Source organism: Oncorhynchus mykiss, chromosome 9 (assembly GCF_057628025.1).
Source record: "Oncorhynchus mykiss isolate SJ-2025 chromosome 9, ASM5762802v1, whole genome shotgun sequence".
Lineage (NCBI taxonomy): Eukaryota > Metazoa > Chordata > Actinopteri > Salmoniformes > Salmonidae > Oncorhynchus > Oncorhynchus mykiss.
This window is the reverse complement of record NC_143030.1, coordinates 6,691,935-6,709,592: the sequence shown is the minus strand read 5'-3', so window position 1 is coordinate 6,709,592 and position 17,658 is coordinate 6,691,935. Positions and strand designations below refer to the sequence as shown.

General features: G+C 47.0%; 2 protein-coding genes across 6 annotated transcripts in view; both read right to left on the bottom strand.

Annotated features, from left to right (window-relative positions):
• The window catches only part of LOC110531341 (coronin-2A-like), a 27,471-nt gene extending 21,550 nt beyond the window's left edge, over positions 1–5,921 (bottom strand). The window contains exons 1-3 of the mRNA XM_090183365.1: positions 5,805–5,921; positions 2,327–2,527; positions 346–462 (exon numbers count right to left, since the gene is read on the bottom strand). Of these exons, the coding sequence (XP_090039491.1) occupies positions 346–462; positions 2,327–2,527 (318 nt within the window). The 5' untranslated portion in view covers positions 5,805–5,921. The remainder of the gene's footprint in view (positions 1–345; positions 463–2,326; positions 2,528–5,804) is intronic.
• Positions 5,922–8,847: 2,926 nt separating this feature from the next.
• The window catches only part of tec (tec protein tyrosine kinase), a 57,345-nt gene continuing 48,534 nt past the window's right edge, over positions 8,848–17,658 (bottom strand). For all 5 annotated transcript variants that reach the window (XM_036987058.2, XM_090183360.1, XM_036987059.2 and 2 more), the window contains 3 exons: positions 12,683–12,801; positions 11,862–12,019; positions 8,848–10,565 (listed from right to left, as the gene is read on the bottom strand). In XM_036987058.2, coding sequence (XP_036842953.2) covers positions 10,482–10,565; positions 11,862–12,019; positions 12,683–12,801 — 361 coding nt within the window. In that variant the 3' untranslated portion in view covers positions 8,848–10,481. The remainder of the gene's footprint in view (positions 10,566–11,861; positions 12,020–12,682; positions 12,802–17,658) is intronic.

Genomic DNA, 17,658 nt, shown 5'->3' with positions numbered 1-17,658 from the left:
GCTGTTGTATATATGTGTATAGTGTGTACTAATGACTACTGTGCATCTATATCTGTATATAGTGTGTACTAATGACTACTGCGGTTGTATATCTGTGTATAGTGTGTACTAATGAGTACTGTGCGTGTGTATCTGTATATAGTGTGTACTAATGACTACTGCGGTTGTATATCTGTGTATAGTGTGTACTAATGACTACGATGCATCTATATCAGTGTATAGTGTGTACTAATGACTACTATGCATCTATATCAGTGTATAGTGTGTACTAATGACTACTATGCATCTATATCTGTGTATAGTGTGTACTAATGACTACTATGCGTGCATATCTGTAGTACTGACGGTGCAGTCTTCAGAGCAGGAGGCGATGCAGTGGTCATCAAAGGGGTTCCACTTGACATCCAACACCCTGGCACTGTGACCACACACCCTGGGGTGTTGGGGGTCTACTTTACCAGTCTGGAGAGAACCAAGAGGAGGTAAGGGAGAAGAAGAAAGCCAGGGGAGGAAGAGGGGAGATACAAATAATGGCTTAAAAAGAGATCGTGAACGTACAACATGATGTATAATGCATTCACTAGGCTTGTCAAGCAATAATTTAACATACACACGACCCAATCAGACCAGTAAAAATCATCTGACAGCAGGAAGAGGAAGTGGTGTAACTAGGAAATTACGTAAACAGGAAGTGAGGTCACCCAGTAACTTGGGAGAGGCTATACCAAAGATGATGGATATACAGACAAGATGTATGTCTCTCTGCCCCTAACAATGGAATGGGAGTTGTTGTCCACAACGCGGTACGGCGGGCTGTCCAGCTTAAACCTATCCTTTCTTTGGATTGGTGGATACATCTCATTATTGTAATCCTTTTTTAAAATATTCGATTAGGGTTGTTGAGGGAAGTAGCTAGCTAGTGTAGCTAATATCAGGTCAATAAGGAAATGGAAGTAGCTAGCTAGTGTAGCTAATATCAGGGCAATAAGGAAAGGGAAGTAGCTAGCTGGTGGAGATAATATCAGGGCAATAAGGAAAGGGAAGTAGCTAGCTAGTGTAGCTAATATCAGCCCAGTAAGGTTGGAAGTAGCTAGCTAGTGTAGCTAATATCAGGGCAATAAGGAAAGGGAAGTAGCTAGCTAGTGTAGCTAATGTCAGGGCAATAAGGAAAGGGAAGTAGCTAGCTAGTGTAGCTAATGTCAGGGCAATAAGGAAAGGGAAGTAGCTAGCTAGTGTAGCTAATATCAGGTCAATAAGGAAAGGGAAGTAGCTAGCTAGTGTAGCTAATATCAGGGCAATAAGGAAAGGGAAGTAGCTAGCTGATGGAGCTAATATCAGGGCAATAAGGAAAGGGAAGTAGCTAGCTAGTGTAGCTAATATCAGCCCAGTAAGGTTGGAAGTAGCTAGCTAGTGTAGCTAATATCAGGGCAATAAGGAAAGGGAAATAGCTAGCTAGTGTAGCTAATGTCAGGGCAATAAGGAAAGGGAAGTAGCTAGCTAGTGTAGCTAATGTCAGGGCAATAAGGAAAGGGAGGTAGCTAGCTAGTGTAGCTAATATCAGGTCAATAAGGAAAGGGAAGTAGCTAGCTAGTGTAGCTAATATCAGGGCAATAAGGAAAGGGAAGTAGCTAGCTGGTGGAGCTAATATCAGGGCAATAAGGAAAGGGAAGTAGCTAGCTAGTGTAGCTAATATCAGCCCAGTAAGGTTGGAAGTAGCTAGCTAGTGTAGCTAATATCAGGGCAATAAGGAAAGGGAAGTAGCTAGCTAGTGTAGCTAATGTCAGGGCAATAAGGAAAGGGAAGTAGCTAGCTAGTGTAGCTAATGTCAGGGCAATAAGGAAAGAGAAGTAGCTAGCTAGTGTAGCTAATATCAGGTCAGGGTGACAGGCTTTTGTAGTCCAATAAAAACGGAATGATTCTTAACAATCTCCCGACTTCAGCAGACAAGTTTTACAAATTCTTGAAGAAGTTTCTAGCCACAACCATAAACTAACTGGCTGGGTAGGACTCCTTATGTCCTGGCTGGCAGAGGCTATACGGACTGGCTGGGCAACTAACTGGCGGTAGCGTAGCCTAGTGGTTAGCGTAGCCTAGTGGAAAGGTTGCAAGATCAAATCCCAGAGCTGACAAGGTAAAAATCTGTCGTTCTGCCTCTGAACAAGGTAGTTAAACTCATTGTTCCTAGGCTGTCATTGTAAATAAGAATTTGTTCTTAACTGGACTTGCCTCGTTAAATAAATAAGGATGAACCAAATCTGTTTTGCCAATCCCCACTCAACTCTCGCTGTGATCTAACATGCATCATCGTCTCTCTCCGGTAACGTACGTGATGGATGGAGAGGACCAAGAAAGCACCGCCCCCGGAGCATTCCGTTACTATGGCGATGAAGCGCGGGTTAACGGAGCAGTAGTGGTTGTCGTGGACGCTGTGTGTGATCGGGATTCCGTGGTAACCGTGCTCTTTGGTGGAGGCCTTACCGTAGACGTGGCGGAACTTAGAACTACGGTACGGAGGGCACCATGACATCTAAGAAGAGGAGGAAGATTACAATGTTAATGATGATGATGATGATGATGCTGATGGTTATATGTGAACAGGTGGATACACACAGGTGGTTCAGCTTGTGGGTGTCACTCATATGCACTGCTATTGAGAGGTCCAGTTGGACAACACAGTGGGGTGAGTGAGTGAGTGAGTGAGTGAGTGAGTGAGTGAGTGAGTGAGTGAGTGAGTGAGTGAGTGAGTGAGTGAGTGAGAGAGAGAGAGAGTGTGTGAGTGAGAGAGAGAGAGAGTGTGTGAGTGTGTGTGTGTGAGTAAGTGAGTGAGTGAGTGAGTGAGTGAGTGAGTGAGTGAGTGAGTGAGTGAGAGTGTGTGTGTGAGTGAGTGAGACAGAGACAGAGTGTGAGTGAGTGAGTGAGTGAGAGAGAGAGAGAGAGAGTGAGGTTACTCATGTTTTTCCTGTCCATATCATCTTCCTATAATAAGACTAAGAATAGACTAACCTTTCTATCGTCCTATTGACTTCTCTCATACATAATGCATTGTTTTCCTCCTGGTTTACTGTGTGTTCTTAGTGAATCTGTAATCCGTAACACCCTCTCCCGTTGCCTGACTGGGACAACAAACAATGGCACACACAACCTTTGACGTTTGAACTTTAGGGAGGACAATGGAGTCGATAGTGTAATAAGTAATGGAAGACAACACAAAGCAACATACCAACAACTAGTATTACCTCTAAGCAGGAATGGAAATTAAGCTAGCCGGCCAGCTGGCTAGTACTTTTCAGACTGGGCTAGTAAAAAATATGCCAGACTAGCTCTGTGGCTAATTATGTCTTTTCAAGTACCGCATCGCACAGAGTTTGGACCTAATGTTTCCTGGGCTAGTACTAATCACAGTCTATTAGCCCGCCTGGCCAGTGGCATCAATCATCATCAATTAGCCTGGCTGGCCAGTGGCATCAATCATCATCAATTAGCCCAGCTGGCCAGTGGCATCAATCATCATCAATTAGCCTGGCTGGCCAGTGGCATCAATCATCATCAATTAGCCCAGCTGGCCAGTGGCATCAATCATCATCAATTAGCCTGGCTGGCCAGTGGCATCAATCGTCATCAATTAGCCTGGCTGGCCAGTGCCTAAGACTGTGTTAGTCCACTGAGCTAAATAAAGCCTGGAGGGATCTGAGGCAAGATAAGAGTGTTGGGGTCACCAGTAGTGATTTGGGTTTTGACCCCTCACTCACTAGCTCAAATGCACAGCAGGTTACTCACAAAACCACAAAACATTGTTATATACACAATGTCTTTACAAAGTATTCACACCTTTTTACCATTTCCACATGTTGTTGTTGTTGTTGTTACAGCCTGAATTTAAAATGGATTACATTATTATTTTTCCATCACTGGCCTACACGCAATACCACATGATGTCAATGTCGAATTATGTTTTTTTTTAATATATATATATTTACAAATGTATGAAAAATTAAAAGCTGAAATGTGTTGTGTCAATAAGTATTCAACTCCCTTGTTATGGCAAGCCTACATTTTTATTTATTTAACTAAATAAATTCATTAGTAAAAATGTGCTTCATTAAAAAGAAAACCAAGTCACATTATAAGTTGTATGGACTCACTCTGTGTTCAATAATAGTGTTTAACTTGATTTTCCAAGAGGAAAACCTGGTTCAGTCTGCTTTCCGACAGACACTGGGAGATAAATTCAACTTTCATCAGGACAATAACCTAAAACGCAAAGCCAAATATATACTGGAGTTGCTTACCAAGACAGTGAATATTCCTGAGCGGCAAATTTTACTTAAATCTGCCTGAAATCCTAATCGCAAGACCTGAAAATGGCTGTCTAGTAATGATCAACAACCAATTTGACAGAGCTTGAATAATTTTGAAGTCATGGGAATACCTTGTACAATCCAGGTGTAGAAAGCTCATTAGAGACTTACCCAGAAAGACTCACAGCTCTTAGAGACTTACCCAGAACGACTCACAGCTCTTAGAGACTTACCCAGAACGACTCACAGCTCTTAGAGACTGACCCAGAACGACTCACAGCTCTTAGAGACTTACCCAGAACGACTCACAGCTCTTAGAGACTTACCCAGAACGACTCACAGCTCTTAGAGACTTACCCAGAACGACTCACAGCTCTTAGAGACTTACCCAGAACGACTCACAGCTCTTAGAGACTTACCCAGAACGACTCACAGCTCTTAGAGACTTACCCAGAACGACTCACAGCTCTTAGAGACTTACCCAGAACGACTCACAGCTCTTAGAGACTTACCCAGAACGACTCACAGCTCTTAGAGACTTACCCAGAACGACTCACAGCTCTTAGAGACTTACCCAGAAAGACTCACAGCTCTTAGAGACTTACCCAGAACGACTCACAGCTCTTAGAGACTTACCCAGAAAGACTCACAGCTCTTAGAGACTTACCCAGAAAGACTCACAGCTCTTAGAGACTTACCCAGAACGACTCACAGCTCTTAGAGACTTACCCAGAACGACTCACAGCTCTTAGAGACTTACCCAGAACGACTCACAGCTCTTAGAGACTTACCCAGAACGACTCACAGCTCTTAGAGACTTACTTATGTAAATTACATTTCTGTATTCCATGTTCAATAAATTTGCAAAAATGTCTAAAAAAAACATGTGTTTCCACTCTGTCATTATGGAGTATTGTTGTGTGTAGATCGGTGAGACATTTCTTTTATTTAATCCATTTTCAATTTAGGCTGTAACACAAAATGTGGAATAATTCAAGGGGGAATGAATACTTTCTGTAGGCACAGTATATACAGTACCGTAGCACCCAATATGGCCTAGAATTGTAACAATATAATAATATACGCCAATTTATTCAAAGCGACATACATTTCTTACGTATGGGTGATACCGGGAATAAAAACCCACTCTCTTGGAGTTGCAATGCTTTACCATGAGCTACGGAAGACCACGCGTCAACATAGCCTGACTATGGAGGAACCGCGCGTCAACATAGCCTGACTACGGAGGAACCGCGCGTCAACATAGCCTGACCACGGAGGAAACGCGCGTCAACATAGCCTGACTACGGAGGAAACGCGCGTCAACATAGCCTGACTACGGAGGAAACGCGCGTCAACATAGCCTGACTAGTATCAATAAGGGGTCATCTGTTCGCTTTTCTGTTCAAACATGAGACCGTAGTATACGCTTTGAAAAACATCAACAAGTGTTCAAAATGAGTTTAAGAAGCCATCGCCATAATCATGTCTGCTGCTTGGTCTTACCTTTGAGACGGTCCTACACCCAGAGCCTCCGATACAATAATCACCTTACAGCATCTCAGACTAACGGACGCGCGCTCTCTCTCTCTCTCTCTCTGTGTGTGTGTGTGTTTTCTGGCTGAGCACTGGGCGTGGAGCGTCTTAAGTCATTGGGTCGGCAGGGCGGAGGTTTTGTATCGCGGCAGTCATGCATAAATAACACCGCAGGCTACAATACAGGCACATCACTTCACAGGACGTTGTTTGATACATATGATTTAATTTCATAACAATAGTCAAGTCACACTACTATTAGAAACAGCATAACAAACTCACTCATTCCACCTAAAGCTAGCTAGTGCCTTCACAAATGATTCATACCCCTTGATTTACACCACATGTTGTTGTTACAGCCTAATTTAAATTTTATTACATTTATTTCTCACCCATCTACACACAATACCCCATAATGACGAAGTGAAAACATGTTTTTTAGACATTTTTGTACATTTATGAAATACAGAAATGACTAATTTACATACATGTTAGAATCACCTTTAGCAGAGAATACAGCTGTGGATCTTTCTGGGTTGCACAATATTTGCACATTACTTTTCAGAAAATTCTTCCAAGCTCTGTTGTTCGTCATCGCTAGACAACCATTTAAGTCTTGCCATAGATTTTTTTTTTCACACCAGTTTCGTGATATCCAGTATTGTCCCATCGCTGCAACTGCCCTACCGACTCGGGAGACGGCTAAGATCGAGAGCCATGTGTCCTCTGAAACACGACCCTGCCAAGCCTCACTGCTTCTTGACACACTGCTCGCTTAACCTGGAAGACAGCAGCACCAACGTATCAGGGGAAACACTGTCCAGCTGGTGACTGAGGTCAGCTTGCAGGCGCCGGGGCCCGCCACAAGGAGTCGCCAGAGCACGATGGGACAAGGAAATCCCGGCAGGCCAAACGCTCCCCTAACCTGGACGACCCTGGGCTAATTGTGCGCTGCCTCATGGGTCTCCCAGTCACGACCGGCTGTGACACAGCCTAGGATCGAACTCAGGTCTGTAGTGACGCCTCAAGCACTGCGACTCAGTGCCTTAGGCCGCTGCTCCACTTGGGAGGCCCAATCCAATTTAAGTCAACACTGTAACTAGGCCACTCAGGAACATTCAATGTGGTCTTGGTAAGCAACTCCAGTGGAAATTTGGCCTTTTGTTTTAGGTTATTGTCCTGCTGAAAGGTGAATTTGTCTTCCAGTGTCTTGTGGAAACCAGACTGAACCAGGTTTTCCTCTAGGATTTTGCCTGTGCTTAGCTCTATTCCGTTTCTTTTTATCCTAAAAAACATATTGCCGATGACAAGCATACCCATGACAGGATGCAGCCACCATCATGCTTGAAAATGATGAAGAGTGGTACCCAGTGATGTGTTGGATTTGCCCCAAACATAATGCTTTTATTGAGGACATAAAAGTTCATTCTTTGCCACATTTTTTGCAGTTTTACTTTACTGCCTTGTTGCAAACAGGATGCATGTTTTGGAATATTTCTTATTCTGTACAGGCTTCCTTCTTTCCACTCTGTCAATTAGGTTAGTATTGTGGAGTAACTACAATGTTGTTGATCCATCCTCAGTGTTCTCCAATCACAGCCATTAAACTCTGTGACTGTTTCATTGGCCTCATGTTCAAATCCCTGAGTGGTTTCCTTCCTTTCCACCAACTGAGTTAGGAAGGACACCTGTATCTTTGTAGTGACTGGGTGTATTGATACACCATCCACAGTATAATTAATAACGTCACCATGCTCAAAGGGATATTCAATGTCTGCCTACCAATAGGTGCCCTTCTTCGCGAGGCTGTGGAAAACCTCCCTGGTCTTTGTGGTTGAATCTGCTCAACTGAGGGACCTTTACAGATAATTGTATGTGTGGAGGTACAGAGATGAGGTAGTCATTTAACAAATCAAGTTAAACACTATTATTGGTCCATGCAACTTGTAGCTTTTAAAGCACATTTTTACTCCTGAACTTATTTAGTATTGCCCTAACAAAGGGGTTGAATACTTATTGACTGAAGACATTTCAGCTTTTCAATTTTAAAAACATTTAAAACAAATATAATTCTACTTTGGCATTATCGGGTAACGTGTGCAGGCCAGGGACACAACATCTCCATTTAATCCATTTTAAATTCAGGCTGTAACAACAACAACATGTCAAGGGGTGTGAATACTTTCTGAAGGCTCTGTATCTGGTAAAGTGGTGTCCCATATATGTAGGTTTATCTGGAGTCTGGAACCCCTATCTGGAGTCTGGAACACCTATCTGGAGTCTGGAACACCTATCTGGAGTCTGGAACACCTATCTGGAGTCTGGAACACTGTGTCTGGAGTCTGGAACACTGTGTCTGGAGTCTGGAACACTGTGTCTGGAGTCTGGAACACTGTGTCTGGAGTCTGGAACACTGTGTCTGGAGTCTGGAACACTGTCTGGAGTCTGGAACACTGTGTCTGGAGTCTGGAACACTGTGTCTGGAGTCTGGAACACTGTGTCTGGAGTCTGGAACACTGTGTCTGGAGTCTGGAACACTGTGTCTGGAGTCTGGAACACTGTGTCTGGAGTCTGGAACACTGTGTCTGGAACACCTATCTGGAGTCTGAAACACCTATCTGGAGTCTGAAACACCTATCTGGAGTCTGGAACACCTATCTGGAGTCTGAAACACCTATCTGGAGTCTGGAACACCTATCTGGAGTCTGGAACACCTATCTGGAGTCTGAAACACCTATCTGGAGTCTGAAACACCTATCTGGAGTCTGAAACACCTATCTGGAGTCTGAAACACCTATCTGGAGTCTGGAACACCTATCTGGAGTCTGGAACACCTATCTGGAGTCTGGAACACCTATCTGGAGTCTGGAACACCTATCTGGAGTCTGGAACACCTATCTGGAGTCTGGAACACCTATCTGGAGTCTGAAACACCTATCTGGAGTCTGAAACACCAACACCGTGTCTGTTGCCATTGTTTCCCTATTGACATGATGGACAGAGAACACAAGGCTTATATTGTCATTCATTTTATTGTAATTACATTCAAACTTCTGCAGTTCTATTAAAAACATACATTTACCTTATAAATATAAACACGTCTGTCCACAGTACAAGTCAGCTGGATTTGAGGACATGTGGAATATGAGAAGACGGATGGATCTGAATGATCTCTCCCTATCACAGACTGACCAGGCAAAAAGCTATGACGTCACTTGTTAAATCAACTTCAAAATCAGTATAGATGGAGCGGAGGAGATTAAAGATTTAAAAAAAATGTAAGCCTTGAGATAATTGAGACATGGATTGTGTATGTGCCATTCAAAGGTTAAATCGGTAAGGCAAAATGTTTAAGTGCCTTTGAACGGGGGTACGGTAGTAGGTGCCAGGCGGACCGGTTTGTGTCAAGAACTTTCAACGCTGCTGGGTTTTTCACGCTCTACAGTTTCCCGTGTGTATCCAGAATGGTCCACCACCCCAAAGGACATCCAGCCAACTTGACACAACCGTGGGAAGCATTGGAGTCAACATGGGTCAGCATCCCTGTGGAACGCTTTCGACACCTTGTAGAGTCCATGCCCCGACCAATTGAGGCTGTTCTGAGGGCAAAAGGGGGAGGTGCAACTCCATATTAGGAAGGTGTTCTGTTCTTAATGTTTAGAACACTCGGAATTCAGCGAATTGAAGCTGTTCTGAGGAGAAAAGGGGGAGGTGCAACTCCATATTAGGAAGGTGTTCTTAATGTTTAGAACACTCAGAATTCAGCGAATTGAAGCTGTTCTGAGGAGAAAAGGGGGAGGTGCAACTCCATATTAGGAAGGTGTTCTTAATGTTTACAACACTCAGAATTCAGCGAATTGAAGCTGTTCTGAGGAGAAAAGGGGGAGGTGCAACTCCATTTTAGGAAGGTGTTCTTAATGTTTAGAACACTCAGAATTCAGCGAATTGAGGCTGTTCTGAGGAGAAAAGGGGGAGGTGCAACTCCATATTAGGAAGGTGTTCTTAATGTTTAGAACACTCAGAATTCAGCGAATTGAAGCTGTTCTGAGGAGAAAAGGGGGAGGTGCAACTCCATATTAGGAAGGTGTTCTTAATGTTTAGAACACTCAGAATTCAGCGAATTGAAGCTGTTCTGAGGAGAAAAGGGGGAGGTGCAACTCCATATTAGGAAGGTGTTCTTAATGTTTAGAACACTCAGAATTCAGCGAATTGAGGCTGTTCTGAGGAGAAAAGGGGGAGGTGCAACTCCATATTAGGAAGGTGTTCTTAATGTTTAGAACACTCAGAATTCAGCGAATTGAAGCTGTTCTGAGGAGAAAAGGGGGAGGTGCAACTCCATATTAGGAAGGTGTTCTTAATGTTTAGAACACTCAGAATTCAGCGAATTGAAGCTGTTCTGAGGGCAAAAGGGGGGGGGGGGGGGGATAAAACATATACGTTTTGAGAAGACTGTCCAGTTTCCTGTCAGACAGGATAGAAGTGGTAAAACAGTATATGGTATTTGGACGCAAACTTCCTGTCTAACAAACTCCACCGTAATCGTCCATCATGAGAGATCCATCAGTACAGAGAGCGGTGTGGAAGCAGTCCTCCATCAACACTGGATCTGAGGAGATCCGACTGGTGGTTGCGATTTGATTGGTGGGTTCAGGCGGCGGAGGACCCATCCACTTCTAGAGCATCGGAGATCAAGATGGAGATCTGAGAAAACGATGGTCTCTCTTCTGCTCTCTAGAGGGGAGAGAGAGAGAGAGAGAGAGAGAGAGAGAGAGAGAGCGAGAGAGAGAGCGAGAGAGAGAGCGAGAGAGAGAGCGAGAGAGAGAGGGAGGGGGAGAGAGAGTGAGCGAGAGGAGAGAAGTGGGAGAGAGCAAGAGAGAGGGGAGGGGGAGAGAGAGAGTTACAACAGTTACAATTCAGTCAATTGAAATAAATAAATTAGGTTCTAATCTATGGATTTCACATGACTGGGAATACAGATATTCAACTGTTCATCACAGATACCTAAATAAAAGGTAGGGGTGTGGATCAGAAATCAAGTCTGTATCTGATGTGATCAGAAACCCAGTCAGTATCTGGTGTGGATCAGAAACCCAGTCTGTATCTGATGTGATCATCATTTGCCTCATGCATGACACATCTCCTTCACATAGAGTTGATCAGGCTGTTTGATTGTGGCCCGTGGAATGTTGTCCCACTCCTCTTCCATGGATGTGTGAAGTTGCTGGATATTGTCAGGAACTGGAACAAGCTGTTGTACACATCGATCCAGAGCATCCCAAACATGCTCAACGGGTGACATGTCTGGTGAGGATGCGGGCCAGATCGTTGCGACATGGGCCTGTGCATTATCATGTTGAAACATGAGGGGATGGAGGTGGATGAATGGCACAACAATGAGCCTCAGGATCTCATCGCGGTTTCTCTGTGCATTCAAATTGGCATCGATAAAATGCAATTGTTTTCGTTGTCCGTAGATTGTGCCTGCCCAATCAGCAAATTGCCCAATCAGCAAACCGCTCGCCCACACGACGCCATACACGTGACCTGCGGTTGTGAGGCCAGATGGCCGTACTGCCAACTTCTCTCAAACAACGTTGGAGGCGGCTTATGGTAGAGAAATTAACAAAAATTGTCTTGACAAAAGCTCGGTTGGCCATTCCTGCAGTCACTATGCTAATTGCATGCTCCCTAAAAACTGTGTCCCCCAGCACAAGGTGCACCTGTGTAATGATCATGCTGTTTAATCATCGTCTTGATATGCCACACCTGTCAGGTGGATGGATCATCTTGACAAAGGATAAATGCTCACTAACAGGGATTGTAAACACATCTGTGCACAAAATATGAGAGAAATAAACTTTTTATGCAAATTGAGTATTTATAGGATTTTTTTTATTTCAGCTCATGATAAAATGGGACCAACACTTTACATGTTGCATTTATATATTTGTTTTTAGTGTATCTTCTGCCTCAAACATTCACAATACACAAAGTAGGAAGTAGGAAAGCAGGAAGCGCATGATGTACCTCGTGCCAGCAGCGCAGCATGATGTCATAGATGTTGGGCGTGGCCTTCTTGGGTCTGTAGAGGCGATGTCCTTCTAACACCATCATCACTACCTCGTGGTTAGGGTTGTGTTCAAACGGCATCTTCCCCTCTGTAAACACCTCCCACATCAACACACCTGATACACACACACACACACACACACACACACACACACACACACACACACACACACACATCAACAGACCGTCCTCACAAACACACATCAACAGACCGTCCTCACAAACACACATCAACAGACCGTCCTCACAAACACACATCAACAGACCGTCCTCACAAACACACATCAACAGACCGTCCTCACAAACACACACACATCAACAGACCGTCCTCACAAACACACATCAACACACCTGATACACACACACACACATCAACAGACCGTCCTCACACACACACATCAACAGACCGTCCTCACAAACACACATCAACAGACCGTCCTCACAAACACACATCAACAGACCGTCCTCACAAACACACATCAACAGACCGTCCTCACAAACACACATCAACAGACCGTCCTCACAAACACACATCAACAGACCGTCCTCACAAACACACATCAACAGACCGTCCTCACAAACACACATCAACAGACCGTCCTCACAAACACACACACATCAACAGACCGTCCTCACACACACACACATCAACAGACCGTCCTCACAAACACACATCAACAGACCGTCCTCACAAACACACACAGAGAGACACACAGAGACACACACAGAGACACACACAGAGACACACACAGAGACACACACACACAGTAACCACCTACCGAAGGACCAGACGTCCGACTTGCTGCTGTACTTGCAGAAGTTGAAGACTTCAGGAGGAGACCACTTGACTGGGAACTTAGAGCCTGATGAACTAGTGTACTGGTCATCTAGTACATACCTAACACACACACACAAAGAGGGAGAGAGTGACCTATATGACCAGGCCGCTCCCCCCCCCCCGCCCCTCAACATGACCCGTGATGAGGCCACTCCCCCCCCCCGCCCCTTAACATGACCCGTGATGAGGCCACTCCCCCCCGCCCCTCAACATGACCCGTGATGAGGCCACTCCCCCCCGCCCCTCAACATGACCCGTGATGAGGCCACTCCCCCCCCTCCCCTCAACATGACCCGTGATGAGGCCACTCCCCCCCGCCCCTCAACATGACCCGTGATGAGGCCACTCTCCCCCGCCCCTCAACATGACCCGTGATGAGGCCACTCCCCCCCCGCCCCTCAACATGACCCGTGATGAGGCCACTCCCCCCCCGCCCCTCAACATGACCCGTGATGAGGCCACTCCCCCCCCCGCCCCTCAACATGACCCGTGATGAGGCCACTCCCCCCCGCCCCTCAACATGACCCGTGATGAGGCCACTCCCCCCCTCCCCTCAACATGACCCGTGATGAGGCCACTCCCCCCCGCCCCTCAACATGACCCGTGATGAGGCCACTCCCCCCCGCCCCTCAACATGACCCGTGATGAGGCCACTCCCCCCCCGCCCCTCAACATGACCCGTGATGAGGCCACTCTCCCCCGCCCCTCAACATGACCCGTGATGAGGCCACTCCCCCCCCGCCCCTCAACATGACCCGTGATGAGGCCACTCCCCCCCCGCCCCTCAACATGACCCGTGATGAGGCCACTCCCCCCCCCGCCCCTCAACATGACCCGTGATGAGGCCACTCCCCCCCCCGCCCCTCAACATGACCCGTGATGAGGCCACTCCCCCCCTCCCCTCAACATGACCCGTGATGAGGCCACTCCCCCCCGCCCCTCAACATGACCCGTGATGAGGCCACTCCCCCCCCGCCCCTCAACATGACCCGTGATGAGGCCACTCCCCCCCCGCCCCTCAACATGACCCGTGATGAGGCCACTCCCCCCCCCCCGCCCCTTAACATGACCCGTGATGAGGCCACTCCCCCCCGCCCCTCAACATGACCCGTGATGAGGCCACTCCCCCCCCTCCCCTCAACATGACCCGTGATGAGGCCACTCCCCCCCGCCCCTCAACATGACCCGTGATGAGGCCACTCCCCCCCGCCCCTCAACATGACCCGTGATGAGGCCACTCCCCCCCCGCCCCTCAACATGACCCGTGATGAGGCCACTCCCCCCCGCCCCTCAACATGACCCGTGATGAGGCCACTCCCCCCCCCTCCCCTCAACATGACCCGTGATGAGGCCACTCCCCCCCCGCCCCTCAACATGACCCGTGATGAGGCCACTCCCCCCCCTCCCCTCAACATGACCCGTGATGAGGCCACTCCCCCACCTCCCCTCAACATGACCCGTGATGAGGCCACTCCCCCCCCGCCCCTCAACATGACCCGTGATGAGGCCACTCCCCCCCCTCCCCTCAACATGACCCGTGATGAGGCCACTCCCCCCCACATGACCCGTGATGAGGCCACTCCCCCCCCGCCCCTCAACATGACCCGTGATGAGGCCACTCCCCCCCCCCCCGCGCCTCAACATGACCCTTGATGAGGCCACTCCCCCCCGCCCCTCAACATGACCCGTGATGAGGCCACTCCCCCCCCTCCCCTCAACATGACCCGTGATGAGGCCGCCACCCCCCCCCCCCCCGCCCCTCAACATGACCCGTGATGAGGCCACTCCCCCACCCCCCTGCCCCTCAACATGACCCGTGATGAGGCCACTCCCCCCCCGCCCCTCAACATGACCCGTGATGAGGCCACTCCCCCCCCGCCCCTCAACATGACCCGTGATGAGGCCACTCCCCCACCCCCCTGCCCCTCAACATGACCCGTGATGAGGCCACTCCCCCACCCCCCTGCCCCTCAACATGACCCGTGATGAGGCCACTCCCCCCCCGCCCCTCAACATGACCATGCCGCCCCAGTGTGTATAACTGTAAATAGTAGGGAGGCTATTCTTTCAGTTGGATGAGGCCCTGCTCTTACCAGGTGGCGTCTTAGTGTCAGTTTGCGGTGGTACATGGACGGCTGCGAAAAAGACGAGAGTCAATTTGGCCTGAGGGTGTCAGAGGGTCTGCTATACAAATTGATAGAAAGTGGTGTTGGGGGGGGGGCATATGTCATTATAAAATCCATGTACAGAAACAAGTGTGCAGTTAAAAATTGGCAAAATAATACACATTTCTTTCCACAGGGTCAGGGTCAGGGGGGTGAGATAGAGATGCAGCTTAAGCCCCACCATCTTCAACATATATACAGTGCCTTGCGAAAGTATTCGGCCCCCTTGAACTTTGCGACCTTTTGCCACATTTCAGGCTTCAAACATAAAGATATAAAACTGTATTTTTTGTGAAGAATCAACAAGTGGGACACAATCATGAAGTGGAACGACATTTATTGGATATTTAAAACTTTTTTAACAAATCAAAAACTGAAAAATTGGGCGTGCAAAATTATTCAGCCCCTTTACTTTCAGTGCAGCAAACTCTCTCCAGAAGTTCAGTGAGGATCTCTGAATGATCCAATGTTGACCTAAATGACTAATGATGATAAATACAATCCACCTGTGTGTAATCAAGTCTCCGTATAAATGCACCTGCACTGTGATAGTCTCAGAGGTCCGTTAAAAGCGCAGAGAGCATCATGAAGAACAAGGAACACACCAGGCAGGTCCGAGATACTGTTGTGAAGAAGTTTAAAGCCGGATTTGGATACAAAAAGATTTCTCAAGCTTTAAACATCCCAAGGAGCACTGTGCAAGCGATAATATTGAAATGGAAGGAGTATCAGACCACTGCAAATCTACCAAGACCTGGCCGTCCCTCTAAACTTTCAGCTCATACAAGGAGAAGACTGATCAGAGATGCAGCCAAGAGGCCCATGATCACTCTGGATGAACTGCAGAGATCTACAGCTGAGGTGGGAGACTCTGTCCATAGGACAACAATCAGTCGTATATTGCACAAATCTGGCCTTTATGGAAGAGTGGCAAGAAGAAAGCCATTTCTTAAAGATATCCATAAAAAGTGTAGTTTAAAGTTTGCCACAAGCCACCTGGGAGACACACCAAACATGTGGAAGAAGGTGCTCTGGTCAGATGAAACCAAAATTGAACTTTTTGGCAACAATGCGAAACGTTATGTTTGGCGTAAAAGCAACACAGCTGAACACACCATCCCCACTGTCAAACATGGTGATGGCAGCATCATGGTTTGGGCCTGCTTTTCTTCAGCAGGGACAGGGAAGATGGTTAAAATTGATGGGAAGATGGATGGAGCCAAATACAGGACCATTCTGGAAGAAAACCTGATGGAGTCTGCAAAAGACCTGAGACTGGGACGGAGATTTGTCTTCCAACAAGACAATGATCCAAAACATAAAGCAAAATCTACAATGGAATGGTTCAAAAATAAACATATCCAGGTGTTAGAATGGCCAAGTCAAAGTCCAGACCTGAATCCAATCGAGAATCTGTGGAAAGAACTGAAAACTGCTGTTCACAAATGCTCTCCATCCAACCTCACTGAGCTCGAGCTGTTTTGCAAGGAGGAATGGGGAAAAAATTCAGTCTCTCGATGTGCAAAACGGATAGAGACATACCCCAAGCGACTTACAGCTGTAATCGCAGCAAAAGGTGGTGCTACAAAGTATTAACTTAAGGGGGCTGAATAATTTTGCACGCCCAATTTTTCAGTTTTTGATTTGTTAAAAAAGTTAAATATCCAATAAATGTCGTTCCACTTCATGATTGTGTCCCACTTGTTGTTGATTCTTCACAAAAAAATACAGTTTTATATCTTTATGTTTGAAGCCTGAAATGTGGCAAAAGGTCGCAAAGTTCAAGGGGGCCAAATACTTTCGCAAGGCACTGTATATATATATATATATATCAACGAATTGGCGAGGGCACTAGAACAGTCTGCAGCACCCGGCCTCACCCTACTAGAACCTGAAGTCAAATGTCTACTGTTTGTTGATGATCTGGTGCTTCTGTCACCAACCAAGGAGTGCCTACAGCAGCACCTAGATCTTCTGCACAGACTCTGTCAGACCTGGGCCCTGACAGTAAATCTCAGTAAGACCAAAATAATTGAAGCCCTCTGAATTTGAGAGAGACAGAGGCAGAGAGAGAGAGAGAGCGAGGGAGACAGCGAGACAGAGAGAGAGAGAGACACGGAGAGAGAGAGACACGGAGAGAGACAGAGAGAGAGACAGAGAGAGAGACAGAGAGAGAGAGACACGGAGAGAGAGAGACAGAGAGAGAGACAGAGAGAGAGACACGGAGAGAGAGAGACAGAGAGAGAGACACGGAGAGAGAGAGACACGGAGAGAGAGACAGAGAGAGAGACACGGAGAGAAAGACACGGAGAGAAAGAGAGAGAGACACGGAGAGAAACAGCGAGAGAGAGACAGAGAGAGAGACACAGAGAGAGACACAGAGAGAGAGAGACAGAGAGGGAGACAGAGAGAGAGAGAGACACGGAGAGACACGGAGAGAGAGAGACACGGAGAGAGAGACACGGAGAGAGAGACACGGAGAGAGAGAGACAGAGAGAGAGAGACAGAGAGAGAGAGAGAGACACGGAGAGAAACAGAGAGAGAGAGAGAGACAGAGAGAGAGAGAGAGAGAGAGACACGGAGAGAAACAGAGAGAGAGAGACACGGAGAGAGAGAGACACGGAGAGAGAGAGACACGGAGAGAGAGAGACACGGAGAGAAACAGCGAGAGAGAGACAGAGAGAGAGAGAGAGGCAGAGAGAGAGAGATGGAGAGAGAGAGAGACAGAAAGAGAGAGATGGAGAGAGAGAGA